At 40.4% G+C, this 17,066-nt stretch overlaps 1 protein-coding gene across 1 annotated transcript in view; it reads right to left on the bottom strand.

Moving 5' to 3' along the window:
- Positions 1–6,469: 6,469 nt before the first annotated feature.
- Positions 6,470–17,066, bottom strand: part of RBFA (ribosome binding factor A (putative)) — a 14,349-nt gene continuing 3,752 nt past the window's right edge. The window contains exons 2-7 of the mRNA XM_010008709.1: positions 16,701–16,743; positions 15,897–16,073; positions 12,239–12,351; positions 11,045–11,129; positions 8,580–8,650; positions 6,470–6,851 (exon numbers count right to left, since the gene is read on the bottom strand). Coding sequence (XP_010007011.1) covers positions 6,470–6,851; positions 8,580–8,650; positions 11,045–11,129; positions 12,239–12,351; positions 15,897–16,073; positions 16,701–16,743 — 871 coding nt within the window. The remainder of the gene's footprint in view (positions 6,852–8,579; positions 8,651–11,044; positions 11,130–12,238; positions 12,352–15,896; positions 16,074–16,700; positions 16,744–17,066) is intronic.

Genomic DNA, 17,066 nt, shown 5'->3' with positions numbered 1-17,066 from the left:
ATTTTGGTCTACTGCTTGCCATGTCTTTTCATTTATAGGGGTATCACATGAGATGTAAAATGTGTAGCATTGTTGGACTGGATGGTAATAGGCTTTGGTAAAACTCTGAAGAGTTTTTCCAGAAAACTGACAGTATTTTCCCCATTAGCTTTGGCAAATGATTCTGCACATGTGAGCCCTGAAATTACTTCTACTGCTGCAATCACATATTGTTTATTTCCTGATATCCTAAAAGGTCTAATGTAATCTACTTGCCATATTTCCCACTGTTTTTTATTATCCCTGCTGTGTAAATTTTCACACACCAGAGGACGGCATCCCAATCTGATCTTACATTGTTCACAAGCAGATATTCTCATTTTACACATCTCTTTTGTTACTGGCCATCCTCAGCATATAGATAATAATTGCCAGAATGTCCCCTTTCCATTCATTAACTTCACCATTGTTAAGTGCTTCTCTTATTTCTATTATATTTATTCTTGCAAATTCACCTACCTGGTTGTTCCAGGATGCTGCCTCACTTTTCATGTTGGCCTGATGAGACAGGATCCAGCCCACATGCAAGTGAAGACTATTTTTGGCTATTTCCAACATTAGTTTCCATTTTTCACATTGCCAGACTGCAACATTATTGACTTCCCAATCATCCTTTTCCCAAAATGTAATCCACTCAACACACCCTTTGTATATGGCATATGAATCAGTATAAACATAAACTGTTTCTTTAGTGTCCTTTTCCTTGACAAACACATCATATACTGCATCTAGCTCTCCTGTTTGAGTACTTCCTATCCCTTCATTAGTAATTTGCTCTCCAGTGTTTACCTTAAGAGCTGCAGACCTGAATTTCCATGTTTTACCTTCCCTCCTTGCAGAGGCATCTGTAAACCAGACTCTGCAAGGTGAAGGCACGTTCAGGTGCATCCTTAATTGGAGATGAATCCTTTGTAGTCATATCAACATCATCATAATTTTTGTCAATATTGTCTTCAATTTTTAATGTCTTGTCTGCACCTTCTTCTATGGAAGAAAAATGACAACAATATTCAATTTGGGAATACCTTTCCGAACTGTTGCTCTTTGTGATACTCCTTCTGGGGGTGCTCTGCCTGAGATAATTTCTTTAATGATTTTGAATGGCCCACATAGGACAACGTTTTTTTTTTAAATTTTTTTTCAATTTCTTTCAAGGCAGTGCTTACTGTTAATAAACCTTTCTCCCAAGCAGAGTATCTTTCCTCAGCATCCTTGAAGGTCTGGGAGAAGAATCCGATAGGTCAGACTCCTCCCTCAGGCCCTTTCTGCCAAAGATGGTAAGACAGACCACTGGTGGCAAATCCCCATTCAGCCAGTGAGGTGGATGGGTCCTAGAATTTGGTAAGTCTGTATTTCAAATAACAGTAATTTTAAAGCTTCCTCCTACATTTGGGTCCACTCCTAGTGACTGTGTTTTCTTAAAAGATCATAGAGTGGTCTGGCTATGATGGCTAGATCAGGGATATGTTTTCTCCAAAACTGCAGAGTGCCCAGTATTTCTTGTAATTCTTTTTTGGTTTTGGGAACCTTAACTTTCCCTAATTTGGTCAAAGTGCCTGTTGGGATATGTCATGTTCCCTTCTTCTGTCCGATACCCAGAAATTTGACCTTATTAGAGGGTGGTTGCCTTTTCTCATCGGGGATTTCAATCCCAATATTCTGTAAATGTTTTATGATGTCTTCATAAATTTCTCCAACCTTTTGCTCATCATCCTCCCCAATTAGAATGTCATCAATATATATGTATGTATACTTTGACATCCTTGTGTTCCTTAATAGCTGGAATTTGTTCCAATTCAGTAGCAAGGGCATGATAGGCAATAGTGGGAGAATGTTTATAACTTTGTGGCAATCATGTGAACATACACTGATTTCCTTCCCATGGGTACCATAGAAAACATATCCTTGATAACTAGAGCAGTCATTATAGGATGTGCTGCTTCTTGGACTTCAGCAAATAACTCTGGCATATTAGGCTCAGCAGCAGTTAGTGGACCTGTTCTGGCATTTAGTTTCAGGAAATCTATGGTCAAGCGCCATTTACCGGCCAGATTGGAGAACTATAGGACAAATGAGTATTAATAATTTTGTTTTCAAACCTTCTATGACTTCTCTTATGCCTTCTTTAGCTGCTAATGACAGTGGGTATTGTTTGATATTGATGATTTTACTTTGTGGAAGACAGGGAGCTCCCTGCAATAGCCTAGAGTAGGTATACCAAAATTCCAGTAATTACCTTTATCATCTCTCCATACTTCCCTTCCTAGTAAATTGTAAGGAATGTTACCCACTATAATTTCTGTTCAGATTAACCTATCTTCTCCTGGCAATTTTAGGTAAATTTTGGCTGTTTTTTGTGAAGTGGGCTGGCCAAATGCACCACTTACCATCACTAGTTTTAATTGTAGCTTTAGTGTGGGAGCCAGGAACAGATGTAGAGGCATTGCTTTACTTGGAAAGCAAATAACACACCACCAGTGACAGAGCTGGTAATCTTGCAACTGCAGATGATTCAATGAAAGGCTAGAAATACTACATGAACCTGCAGAATAATCATTACTTGAAACTATGCCAGGCTGTCCCAGGTAACTTGCTGAAAACAGTGACAGCTCATGGATCCCAGTCACACAACTTGTCTCATTCAAAAGACTCCACTGATCTCAACACATCTGCTGTAGCACTGCCATTTTATTATGCCCATTCCCACAGCTGTGTTTTCTCTCTCTTGCTTTCCTTACCTACTCCTTGGAGTCAGAGAGTATTTAACTGAAATTAGCTACAAGTGTTCCCCATTAGAATTTGGTTTCTGGTAAGCTTGAGCAAAGCACACCAGGTAAGATTAACTACCTGGACAACATACTGCCAGCAAAAGAAGTAATTACCACAATAGACAAATGTTTCTGCATTTTTATTCTTATAGTCTGAAGTGTGATGCTTTCTTGGTTAGGTGTTTATGAGAATGACTGATCTTTCAGCACAGTAGATATTAAAGTACAAATTAGTGCAGTGCCGTAATGTTCTATCAGCAGTGATCGAATGTGAGAAAAACAAGCATGCAACTCACTATTCCAAGTTAATGAAGATTTTATTTTAGTTTGATAGGGCACGTTCTGTAAAGCTTTGAAATCTTTAAACCTTTTCTGTCTTCATTTACCCTCAGGCAGATTGAGCTATAGGACAAAATTGCAAAGCACTGGACAATATACTAATTTATTTCTTTTTGCTGTGCTTTTATTCTACATTTCTTGGCTTTCCATATGCAAGCAAGGCTTAAGAGTAGGTTGGCTTTCATGACACATAAGTAATTCCTTGGACAGAAGATTTTGCTGATATGTGTGCATCTTGGCTTTCTAACTTTTCCTGGCATTATGCCATTTTTGTCAGTGGCTTTTCTGCCTCATGTGAGTAAGGAGACTATTTGTCTTCCTTCATGTACATGTTTCAGAGAGGCTTAGTAAACTTGCTGTCAGCCTGTCTTCAGCACAGCAGTGTTACTCAGTTCCACTGGAGAGACACTTCTTTTTTGGAAAGACACAAAATGTGTAAACACTTTCATGGCAAGACCTTAGAGGGATCAGAGAAATTAAACTGATTGGCTAAAATGCAGCAGAGGAGCTGTGTGCCCTCATTTCCCCTTTACAATCAGCACTCTATAGGACCAGGTCTTCAAGAAACCAGATTGGAGGGAAAACCCAGGTATTTCTTTATTTCCAGTCTGAACAACAGACCTGACCAATTAGACCTAAGCAATAACTTGCAGGGTTCCAGAGTGTTTGGGAAGCTTTAGATTGACTGTCATAGGAAACAATGAAAGGTCTTGTGTGTTTTTAAACTGTCACATTGTGACAGTCACATTGATTAAAACATGAATGGTGTAGCACATGCACACAGGGGCACAAATAGCTTCAATTCAGCTGGACATGTGATTCTGCCAATAAACAACAATTACTCCACCGAGTATTCCTAACCAGGATTAAAAGCTGAATGCAGCATTACAGCAAATGGCTGCCGTTACAGGTAGAGGACAAGGTCTGAAGGCTCCAGAAGTTCCTTTCCCTTCTGTAGGGAAGAGTTACAGGCCAGATTGAATCAGTCTTTGAGCAACCTGGTCTAGTGGGATGTCCCAGTCCCATGGCAGGGGGTTGGAACTGGATGACCTTAAGGGTCCCTTCCAGTCCAAACCATTCTGTGATTCTATGACTATATAAAAACTAAAGCAAGGGTTTCTACAAGTTCATATTGCTCAGATTAGAGAGTAACATTCATTTATTGTCTTTTAGTGCCAGAAAAGTCTTGAGGTTACCACTACACTGGTAGCATAGCAGAGAACTTCCCACGCTGCTTCACTGGCAAGACAGTGGATGCTGAGTCAGAGCACGAAGAGGGAAGCTGTGGATGGAGCCACCGCTGTTCCCATCCACCTGCTTCCATGCCATTCTCCAGACATCCCCAGGGCTGCTTTCCTCCTTCCAGTCCATCCCACCTGGTCATTTTAAAGAGTTCCATCTTTTCTAAATCTGGTTGCACTCACTTCAATGTCCTCATCACCAGCTTCAGAATGACTGTTCCTTCCCTGGACACCCTGAGGAAATGCTAGGCCACCTCTCTTCTTGAACAAAGCCTGGTTTCTGTGACGTTCGCTGCAGCAAGAAGTCAATGGCTCTCACTTGCTTAACAAGGAAGTTATTAGCGCTGATAGTGAAAAGGATTTTGGTTGTTTTTAGAGTAACCTATGAACTGCAAACCTAAATTATAGATATCCAAACTAAAAAAGAAGAAGAGGTAAGCAACTTTGTCTTCTTTGTTCTTTCAAATGTCTAACATGTACGTTGTTTGGGTGTTGGATTTGTTTTCCTTTTTTTAATCTCTAGGTAGGACAGACAAATATTCTATCCAGCAGAAACTAGAGATGAAGACATTAGTATTCTCTGGATTCATTTAGCAAGTCCCAACCAACAGGTTCCTGGTGTTCATACAAAGTTAAAGAGCTTTGTTGCCAAATTGCAACAAATTCACGGCTGCCTTTGATGGTGACACTGCACATGAACAATTTCTGATAGGATAAATACCTTCACTTACTGGAAAACAAATTAAAGCATTTACTTCAAAGTGTGTCCATCCCATGGGATTTAGGAGGAACTACCAGAAGCCTGAACAAAGTATTCTGAAATTTGTGGGATTATTCATCTACTTCAAGTTAGGCAAGTACTAATGTGACCTACAGCTTCAACATATATCCTAGTAAAAGTGATGCATACATTTATAAGACCCTGACCCTTATTAAATACGAGATCTGAACAGCTTACAGGAATATTCTATGGATATTCATAGCCCATATCCTCTCCATATGCTTACAGGCAACCCATATTCAGAATATGCTTTGAGAGGATTATTAAAGAACCTACAGTGAATTTCAGTGTTCTTTGCTGGCCTGAACTTGTCTCTTCAACCTAAAAATCCTTTCAACTATTTTTATATTTGGGAGCTTATACTTGCCGTCTTTCAAATATTTTTGAAAAAGCAGAGCAACATACTGTAGTGAAACCTTCCCTGCATTGTCTTTCTGTACTTCCCCATTAACTAATGGAATCAAATGTTCCTTACTTCTGGCAGAATTCCTTTTCACTACCTTATTAGTTACAACTTATTTTGAAGATTCAGCCCTTCTGACTTTACAGTAATATTATTTTTTACTTGCTTTGAGCCAGAAAGCTTTCTTCTCACTTGTTATATGATTCCCCATTCATGTCCAAATCTGAAACAGTTACTGGGGCTTTCTTCCCTGCAGCTTTTTCTCCACTTTTGAGTTTTTAATAGTTTTTCAGTCACGGTCAATGCTTTACCAGATTTTACCCAACAGATGAGTAGTTCTCCATTCTTTTCTGGTTGAAACACTCCTTGCACAAGTGTAGATTTCTGAATATTAAAATAAATACATTTATTTTCTTTCATGGTTTTATCAGACATAATTTCAATTGAGTTTCACCTTCTTGTGGAAAGAGTTCCCCCATTAAACTAGCTCCTTCAGAGAATACACTATCCCAGATTTTATGCATTAAAGGCTGCTCTTGGAGTGCCACAACAACAAAAAAGATATTTTATTGCAACACAGAAGCTTTAGTTTTATTGGAAATCATCAACAGAACTGAAAGAAATTTTAACACAGTGCTGCACTATGTTTATTTTGTTACTACAAAACTGCTCCCTGGTTCAAAGTCCTACAACTGCAGCAGCTTGAAAGCTGCTTAACAGAATGTCACAAATAGCATTTTTGGTTTTCTTACTTACCTTGCACTAGCCAGTCTCCCCACGTGTATGAAAGAGGAAGTGATAAACAGGCTGCACAAAACTTATCTTTCAGTATCTATGGCAGTCTTCTTCTTTTTTGCTATTGCCAGCCTCCATTTTAAATGGAGTGATTTTTTTCACTTCATTTCAGTTTATTAGTATTCTTAGCTTTGTCATCATCCTCCTCCAATTTGTTTACTTCTTCCTGTAATTCATCCTCCAGCTCACAGTCTGAATCTGATCCAGTGTTATCATCCCAGTAATCAGCTTCATATCTGTCCAGTAAGTATTCCTGTGGGCTAGTGGCATCATCAGGATTCCTTATTTTTTTCTTTTTAATCTTCTTTTGAATCTTAGAAAGCTGCTGCTCCTGCTCTTCTGTCCAGGCAATGCTTTCTAGATGTCTTGACACTTTCAGTCTTTTGTAGTCCATTATCTGCTTATTGAGCAGTTCATGATCAATACCAAAAAGATTAGACCGCATGGGTGAATCTGAAGATTGGGTCGCTGAAGATAACATTTTACTGTGGAAAGGAAAACAAATTGTATGGTTTTTTTCCCTGTGCATATTTTAAGGGGTAATGCTAATTGTGACAACTTAAGTAGCACAGAAATGAACTGGAGTTTTTAGTTTTACTTTATTAATGCACTGTGTTCAGCACTGTGCTCCCTACGTTAAGGAAGAGATACCACCATACTATACACCACTACTACATACATATACATACATATATATATACCACCATACTAATAATACACAGTCCAAGGACAGGCTGTGCCCAAGGACATGCCTGTCAGCATGTCAACAGATTTAATGGGAAGAAGCTGATAGAGCAACTACATTCCAGATGAAGCTGTGCTTGCTTCTGGGAAAAGATGTGCATAGGTAACAGAGTGAGCACTAGACCTGGGAACCCCAAGAAATTTAGACTTTTCCCAGTTCTTTCATGAACTGAGAAGCAGCAGCCTGTGTCCAGAACACATCAGCCAGGTGTATGAATGCAGCATACGGCACCTTAAGCTGCACTTATGTTTAAGTGTTTCCACAAGACAGAGAGTTAAGGTGTTAGGTGTCCTGTGCAAAAGTCTGTAACAACAGATTGTTGATTTCCATCAACAATTTACTTCTGATTAGCACCTAATGAACTGTCCTGTGAGATGTTAAGACACAGAAGGCATTTCCACCAACAGACTGCAGCACAGAAGTACAAGGCTGTTGGCTTTGATATCATCCAGTCCACATAACCATTATTCCAATAGACTCTTCAAACCTATCCCTCAATAGCCAACAATCCCTCACAGAAGAACACTGTTAACTTAACTTACTTTTTTATTAATTTAGGGAGATTTATCAGTAAACCTGCACTCATGTATAACGATCCAAACTTATGCCAGAAATAAAGGGGCCGTATAATACTGGTAAACTTTTTATCCTCATGAGAAAATTACCAGCAAGAAAAAAGTAATACTGCTGCAAGGCATTTTTAATTATTTAATTACCACAAACACTGAGTCTTAGATTCTTAGAAATTCTAAAAAATATTTCCCTCATAAACGTAAAGATACTAATACCAGAGCAAGTATTGGGTCTGCAGTTAACAAGCCCAATAACCATGTCACTGAATACAGACATCACCACCTGCTGATTTCTGAGGCTGTGTTCTGATATTACCTTATGGGTTAGTTGCCTCTGAAAGTATATACACTGTGCTGTTAAAAGTGACAATTCAGTCATTCTCCACAGTTTAACAGAGGTTCACTTATATATAAAAAATACTTTACCCTTCCCTATTTGCAAATCTGTATCCTGCAGCAGGGTGCAAATGCACAAGAACCACTGACAAAATAGCCTATGAAAATGTGTCTTCAGGAAAATATGAAAGCAAACCAGAGCACATATAGTAAGAAATATTTTCCCTTAATTTTAATAAATGGATGTAGTACTGGTGAAGAAAGCTTATGCCATAAAATGAAATGGCATCCTCTACATTTAATTTATGGGATGATTACGTATTACTTCTGTCCTAGGTTATTCTGTAGCCTCTTTTAATAATAAAAGGGCCCAACTGACCTCTTTCCAAAAAGAAGCTCTCTTCTACTTTCCATTTCCTTATAACATCATTTGCTGAACTCTGAGAAAACAACACCATACACATCTAATTAAAATACACTTTCCACTCTGTCAAATAATACCCATTTTAAGTTGGCCAGTAGAGATGGACACTTTCAGAATTTTGATTCAAAAAACCCACCTAGAGTAATTTTGAGATGTTTCTTCCACTTCTGAAGGCCCAAAATCAGCAACTGACAATAATTCCTCAATCTGAAAATACATTAAGACACGTATTGTATATACGTATTATATGTATTGCATTCATTATAGATGTGGGAAACTGTTCCTACATATTACATATTCTTCTTACATATTACATGTATTATATATTAAAGGCCCTATCTTAAATTTACTCTGTTCACACCTACACAAGAAACAGACAAGTATCAAAACAGCAAATGTTTTATATGTCTGGAATATTTAGCAAAACCATTTCAAAATAGCCTTTTCCTCTATTTACATGGAACTGCTTATACTTCTTTCCAGGGAAGTTTCTCAAATAGCACAACTGATCCATGGATTCCTACAAAGATTTTTGCCTTACAAACACTGAACTGTTCGCTAGGGATTCCCAACAGTTTTTGCTACATAATTTGGCTACAGATTGCTATATAATTTTTATTTTATTTGGTCTTCCTACAGTTTTGCAAATCCTTTTTCATAACATTGGGATTTTATTAATGTCTTCCGTCTTTCTGAAAGTTTGTATTTCTACTGCATGTAAATATTGAGCTTCCAACTCCCTTTTAACATGCCACCTAACCAGCACACGCTACAAATCTAGTATATCCAGTGCTTATAGATTATACTTAATTGTGAGTTTTATCTCATTTTAAATTTTTCTTCCTACTTTTCTTTCATTGTATCTCTTCTAATTCAACACATTATTTTACGAGATGAACTGGATGATCTTTCCCTGTGTTTGAATACTTAAAAATCAGGTTCAGTTACATTACTTCAAACCCTGTTATTCAAATCTGTGGATTACACAAATCTGATGATCTGCAAAGTGTGAAAAGATGATCCATCTCAGTGCTTCTCAGTGCCATTCACTGACAGAAGATATATAAGGAGGGTTTTTACTTTTCTTGTGTGGTCTAACTTCTTGGCGTCTATTTACTGAACGTGAAGGTAGCTCAGGGCTTTTCTTCTTCAAAAAAAGTAAATGGTAATTTAACAAAGTTTGAGAAACAGTCCTTAAAGGAATAAGGTCCAAAATAACAGACCTGAAAGGCAAAACCTGCAGTAGATACTTGTAGCTCCATCTAGGTATGTTAATAACAGAGTAATAGTAATGACAAAGTGCTTCTATAATTACTTGCTACTTGCATCGTATTTCTTGGATTAGAGGGACCATAATAACGGATATAAACAGCTTTCCAAAGTGTTTATTTCATTTCTATTCTTGTGCTTTTTGTTGATACTAATGCAGGTGAAAAACATTTGCACTGTGGATCAGTATAATGGTGTGAAACTCCAAGCAGAAAGTTCAAGAAATTCACTGCATTTCTAGAGTCTCGTTCTGGCTCTCCCTTCCAGCTCTGCTGATAAAACACCACATAAAGCCATACGTCACTCACAGTAATTGGTCCTAATACTAACACATCTAAGAAAAACGCTCTTCAGGCCACAGAAACTTTTAAACTAATACACTTGCCATCAACATCAACAGCCTGAGGAGACGTTTGTCATGAAATTTCACTCACTGGAGTGGTTTGACGGTGCCCAGGACAATTTTATGGTACCAACAGGAGGACCCAGAGAGAGGGTGTTTAAGACCCTGAGGGATCCAGAGGGCAGAACAGGGAGGGGTCAGGATTCCCTCCCATCTCCTGTCATACTCTATACAAGCCAGGAAGACAAGGAGTGTCCCCCTTCCTGCTCCCTTCTTCCTTGCTCCTGCTTTGTCATCAGCTTGCAGGATCTGAATCCATCAGGTGCTGGGAAGAGCTTTGGACCCTTTCCCAAGCTGGCCCTGTTGCAAGGGACTTTCAGACACTTATATCTGTGATCACTGAGACTGCATATTGTATATATTTTCACACATTTCTTTCTCATTCCACATGTTACTGTCCCTTCCTTGTTTCAGTAAACCTGTTCTGGTTTTAACTTCCAATCATTAATTCTCATTTATCTTCCCTTGGGAGGGTGGAGTGGAGTAACAAGATAGCAATTCTGTTCTCTGATTTTTTGTTCACCCTAACCACTAAACTGAGGTATGATGTAACCTTTCTTACTATTTAAAAAAAATTAACTTCACAATACTAATGACAGCAAATTCCTAGAAAACATCATGATTCCAGCAGTATTTCAACTAGTTAAAACCGTCAACATCTTAGCTTTTAGGATTTCTTTACTGACTTAATAGCAGCATCTTCTTGATGTGATACCTTTTACATTGTATGTAAGCATCAGTATTACTCAACATTCTTTGATAAAATGCTTTGGAACAGGAAGAGGAAAGGGTACAGGCAAAGACTGATTGTTAATGTATATTGGTAGGGCAACAGCTCTACTCCTAACCATTATGGTATGCTAAATCATCATGTTTGCATATTATTATATTTGTCCATTACTCTTTTTGTACATTGAGTCAGATATTACCTCTTTTACTGCTGCAGCTTCTTTGTCTTTTACAAATACTATTGGAGGTACATTTCCTAGAATCTGCTGGCTCTTCAGAAGATACCTGGCAAAAATACAGCATTCAGCAGTATGAGTAACAGTACAGCACCTCCAGGACAGATAAAACATTTCAGGATACGGTTTGCAAAACTTTCAGTCTGATAGGTATCCATTCAGGTTAGTGCTAAGCAATACAATACTGCAGAATCCTAACTCTGAATGTACAACATACAAAAACTACTAGCTGCAGACCCCATTGAGTATTGATAGTATTAGATTTGTCTCCTGTATGCACAGGCTGGCATTGGTCTTTACCCACTTCATTTGGCTTACTTATCACCACTGTAGGAGTGACAGCAATGTAGGATAGAGCCCTCACAGCAGGGCAAGACAACTAGTCCTACATATTAGCTGCAGGAAGGATTGACAGGGCTTCCCTTGTCTTCCTCCCATCCAGCAACATTCCTCTTCAAAGACTGGAAGCTGCTGGAAGAGCATCATGCTGGAGAAGGAATTACACAGCCTAAGGAAACAGGAGGAAAAGAAATGGCTCTACACGTATGCTTCAATGCCACCTTGTCCATGGGAGGAAGCCCTGATCCTCCAACAGACTGGTGAGACAGCAGAGGGTAAGCTCAGGAAGGAGGAAGAGACAAAAATCTCTATGATAGCCTGAAAACTCACTGGACTCTCAGCCAAAAATGGGTAAAAGCATCACAACTTATAGTAGCAGCCCCACATTTATTTTTTTCTATCAGTATTGTGAAGAATTTCTGTAGTGTCATCCCTCTGGGGGGATGTCCAAACTGTCCCTAGCAATCAGAATTGCCCAGTGATCCTGTAAGGAGATACCTGTTATAATCACCAGTCCTCTTGTGCAGCACCATATTCTGGCCTACTGTCATGCACAGCATGTCCAGCCCACCATCACTAGTTCAATGAAGTAAAACTTCACCCGAACTTCTCTTCCTTTCTGTTCAGCCCAGTCCAATCCGAGAAGAGCACAGAAGTCAAATAAGCCAGCTGTGCTCCAGCAGGAGAATACACTTCATATACACAAACTTAAAGCATCCTAACAGGTCAGATATAGATGGTTAGAAATACTTCAGAGATGGTACTAGTACAAGGCTATGAACTGATGAGGTAGTCTAACTGTTTATCTCGTAGCAGTACCGTATACGTGGAGCACTCCTCTGCAATACACTTTCAACGTAACTTTCTTTCTCCTTAGTAGTAGCAGGATTCCAGTACACACGACATGCTGAAAAGTTTGATGCCAGGGACACCTGCAAAAATAAATACTTTTCTTTAGAGTTATATATAGACACCCACTTCATATACAACAGTCTCTAACTCATGAATAAGCATACAGTCACCCCAAACCGGGTATGTAAATTCTTAGAATTTCTTCTTCCACCTCTGCTCTCAAGAACCAAAATTACATAGTGCCTTTGTAGAGGTGGAGTTTAACACCAAGTAAGATTTATATTAAGTACTTGAAATTACTTTTTTATTTAGGCAAGTCACTACCTAATCTCCCTTTCAAATGAAATTAAATGGAGTAGAAGTCTGTCAATACCTGCATATTCCTGACAGTGCTACCTTTAGTCAATGTAATGGTGATACCATCACAAATAGTACAGAATGACAATTTATGACATACTGCTTTGGAATACAGTAGAAAGTGTTAAAGAAGGACCTGTGTCACTGCCTGGCTTGTTGTCACCTAGTTTGGTTTTGATACTGACAAAATAAGAGGATGCCCCCCATGCTACTGTAATGTTGAGTCTCTGCAGCTCTAAAGCCTCCTGGGTATTAACTCACTAACAGATAATATTCATAGCTGTCACACATGCAACTGGAAACATATTATCCAAAAGCACATTATGTCAAAGGGACTGCCCCCAAATTCCAAAGCAGATATTGACTTTTTCCACCACCAAGTAACTCCTGCCTTGGGAAATCCAACATTCATTAAAAAAAACCAAAAAAACACCACAGTGATGATTAACCAGCTGTTTCTACCAGCAGGATCATCCCTCCCCATCTCCCACGCTGACGTCTAATGTAAGCACACAAACAACCCTATCTAACAGAAGCTATTTCTTCATTATGAAATGAGTAATGCTATCAAGTGGATAAAACTTTTGACATAGCAAGCCTGAAGCATTATCCTTATCTGTATTACTATTATGTAATCTTAACTTTTTATACCAAAAAGCCCAAATTCTGATGGATTGCAGAATGCCTAGAAGAAGACTCAGCAGTCCTGGATGACTGTAGAGGTATCAGCAGATTGGAAATCAGACAACGTAACCCACATATATAAGAAGGGACAGAAGGATGATCCAGGAAATTACAGGCCTGTTAGTCTGACTTCGGGAAGCTGATGGAGCAGATCACCCCGAGTACCATTATGTGGTACATTCAGGACAACCAGGTGATCAGGCCCAGTCAGCATGGGTTCATGAAGGGCAGGTCCTGTTCAACTAACCTCATCTCCTTCCATGATAAGGTGATCCCCTTACTGTTGATGTTGTCTAGCTTGACTGTAGCATGGTATTAGACACTGTTTCCCACAGCATTCTCCTAGAGAAGCTGGCTGCTCATGGCTTGGATGTGCTCACACTTTGCTGGATAAAAAACTGGTTGGATGGCCGGGTCCAAAGGGTTGTGTTGAATGGAGTTAAATCCAGTTGGTGGCCGGTCACGAGTGGAGTTCCCAGGGCTCAGTGCTGGGGCCGCTCCTGTTTCACATCTTTACTGATGACTTGGATGAAGGGATAGAGAGCACCCTCAGTAAGATTGCAGATGGCACTAAGCTGGGTGGGAGTGTTGATCTGCTTGAAGGCAGGGAGGCTCTGCAGAGGGGTCTGGACAGGCTTGATCAATGGGCCAAGGCCAGTGGCATGAGTTTCAATAAGGCCAAATGTTGGGTCCTGCACTTTGGCCACAACAACTTCCAGCAGTGCTACAGGCCTGGGGAGGAGTGGCTGGAGAGCTACCGAGCTGAGAGGGACCTGGGGGTGCTGGGTGACAGCAGCTGAATATGAGCCAGCAGTGTGACCAGGTGGCCAACACCATTCTGCCCTGTATCAGGAATAGTGTGACCAGCAGGACCAGGGAGGTGATCATACCCCTACAATCAGCCTTGATGAGGACACACGTCCAGTACTGTGTGCAGTTTTGGGCACTACAGTACAGAAAGAACACTGAGGTGCTGGAAGGTGTGCAGAGAAGGGCAACTAGGCTGATGAGGGGTCTGAAGAACAGGTCTTACGAGGGGAGGCTGAGGGAGATGGGGCTGTTCAGTCTGGAGGAGGCTGAAGGGAGACCTCGTTACTCTCTGCAACTACTTGAAAAGGAGGTTGTAGTGAGGTGGGTGTTGGCCTCTTCTCCCTGGTGACCAGTGATAGGACAAGAGGAAATGGGGTCAATCTGCACCGGGGGAGGTTCAGATTCAATATCTGGAAAAATTTCTTCACAGAAAGTCGTGAGGCATTGGAACTGGCTGCCCAGGGGGGTAGTGGAGGCACTGTCCCTGGAAGTGTTCAAAAAATGGGTAGACATGGTGCTTAGGGAGATGGTTTAGTGGTCACGGGAGTGTAGGGCTGACTGTTGGACTTGATGTTGAAGGCCTTCTCCAACCTTAATGATTCTATGATTCTAAGATGTATTTTGATAATGGAAGTAACAGTGTGGGACCAGTAAAAAACAGGACTGACTCTCAGCTGTGTCCCAGTGCAGCACCAACATGAAGTACTACACAGTTATTATAATCTGTATGTATTTAGAAGAAAGTTGTTTCTTGACATCTCTCATGTCATAAGCTGTTTCAGGTACAGCAATGCTTCCTGCAAGTGCTGTGGCTCACCTACACCAACAAGTATTTCTATGTGCAGACAATGCCATCTAAGTTAGACAAGGAATCCTCAAAAGCCTAGAGAGAGAAATACTGTATGAAGGATACTCCACATAAAGAGCAGTAAGATTCATCCTGCCCACGCAATTTTAATCACTTGCCTGAATACAGAATTAATTTAGCTGGCAAAAACATCTGCTTCAATTAAAAATGACAAAGCTCTTGTCACAGATGGAGCTATGAGATGCAATTTTTTTCCATACTTCTAACTAAGAAAGCTAAGTCCATCAAGACTTTAAGTATTTAATCTTAACAAAACAGCAAATGTAGAAGAGAAAACTAGACAACTGACATGAATGTGGAGAGTGACCTAGTTCCTGAATCAGAGCTTTGACATCCCTTTAAAACCCAGGAAATATGACAACAGTAGCTAAAAGTAGGTACACATTCAAATTCTTTCTGGAACCTTGTTGCCAATGCCATTTTCTCAGGCTTGTCTTTTTTTTTTTTTAACTAAGCTCATGCCCCACTTAAGTTTTCTGTCTCTGTAATGATGCTGGTGAGAGACATGAGGTAGCAACTCTCACACAGCTGCACAAAAGACTCCTAGGAAGATACACTTAAGTTGGTAAGACCAAGCTCCTCCTCTGAAAGGGCAAGGCAAATAGCATGTATCTGAGAAAAGGAAAAAAAATAATTATACTAGGAGAACAATAATTTATCTGGCCTAAGCTGTATTTGCACTATAGTGGGAAATGTCTACTAAGCCAGGTAGAATACTGGCAAAGTTCTCCTAGTGTGTAAGGGGTACCCAGAACCTCATCTTGCTGTGCTGTGCCACATCAGAAGCAATGCAATACAACTCCTCCTGCACACCTCACAACACCCAGGGACCCTCCTCTGGCACATCATGCCGACTTCAAGGCATAGTCAGACTGACTAAACACAAGGTGTAGCTTTGGCACCTGCCTTGCAGATTTCCAGCTTGAGTTCAAAAAGTTCTTCATTCACTTCACAGGTCATCATCATCTCTGCCACAGCTTTATGAATAAGACTATTCAAGACTCTGCAGCGCATGTTATCTTCCTTCCTAATTTTCGTATGGTCATCTTTCTTTACAGAGGCAAATTCAGTTGGTTTATACATCTTTTAAAAAACAAACAAACAAACAACCCACATTAATCAGTAGTTACAAACTTGCATTAGGCAATTATATACAGTTTTGTGCACTCTACCAAGTATGCTCTTGGAATGACATTACTGAAGCTGTGATAGTTTATATAGGTCTTATTTATCAGGTGTTTCAAGAAATATTTCTGCTTACAATATCTTTGACCATTGTCTTACAGTCAAGGTTTCTTAGGTTCTTGATTATTTTGTAGCAAGTTACACAGCTCAATAAATCAAGTTTTCTAAAATACAGCATGTTTTAACTGAAAAGCACTGCTTGTTTGAAAACAAACATGAACACTTGTTCTCTGTAAAAGTAAAACTAAGCTGGTACAGAGAAATCTGAATTTGCAGCAGTTCTCTGCTCCGGGCTGGGGTGTGCCAGACAATGTCAGTGTTGGCAGAGAAGAGGAAATGGCCACGGGATGCAGAAGGAGCTTCTCTTAACAGCAACCCTGGCCTATCGTAGTGAAACTGAAGCTCGAGTGTTCATTCACAAAAACCTGTTTCTCCACCTGAGAGTCCCCGAGTTAGACACAATGGCAGGTCAAGCTTCTTTCTCCTGGCACAGTTAAACACAACATCCTGAAAGCTTGCACTTACCATCTTAGATCCCAGGATAGGGCTGTCGTACCAAAGCTTCTTCCTTTTGGAGAAAGGAAAGAAAAATCAGCTTTATCTCTCAACGGGTTCTCTAACTGAAATGTCACACAACACAACGCCCAGGCTTCCAGACCCGAGTATCCCCCGCAGCAGCCGCAGGCCGCAGCCCGGCGCGGGGAGCAAGGATTTCCACCCACCGCGCGTGGAGGGGGCAGAAAGCAACTCCCGCTCGGGTTTCCGGCTGTCACCTCACACCGCGGCACCGTCACCAGGCCCAGCGGACGCGCTGCCCTTAGGCCCGCTCGGCGCGTCTCTCCCGCGTCAGCAACGGGGGTGACGCGGCAGCGCCCCGAGCCCCGCAGCCCC

Source organism: Chaetura pelagica, unplaced genomic scaffold (assembly GCF_000747805.2).
Source record: "Chaetura pelagica isolate M959 unplaced genomic scaffold, ChaPel_1.0 scaffold332, whole genome shotgun sequence".
NCBI lineage: Eukaryota > Metazoa > Chordata > Aves > Apodiformes > Apodidae > Chaetura > Chaetura pelagica.
The sequence above is the reverse complement of the archived record's forward strand: the minus strand, read 5'-3'. Positions and strand labels throughout refer to the sequence as shown.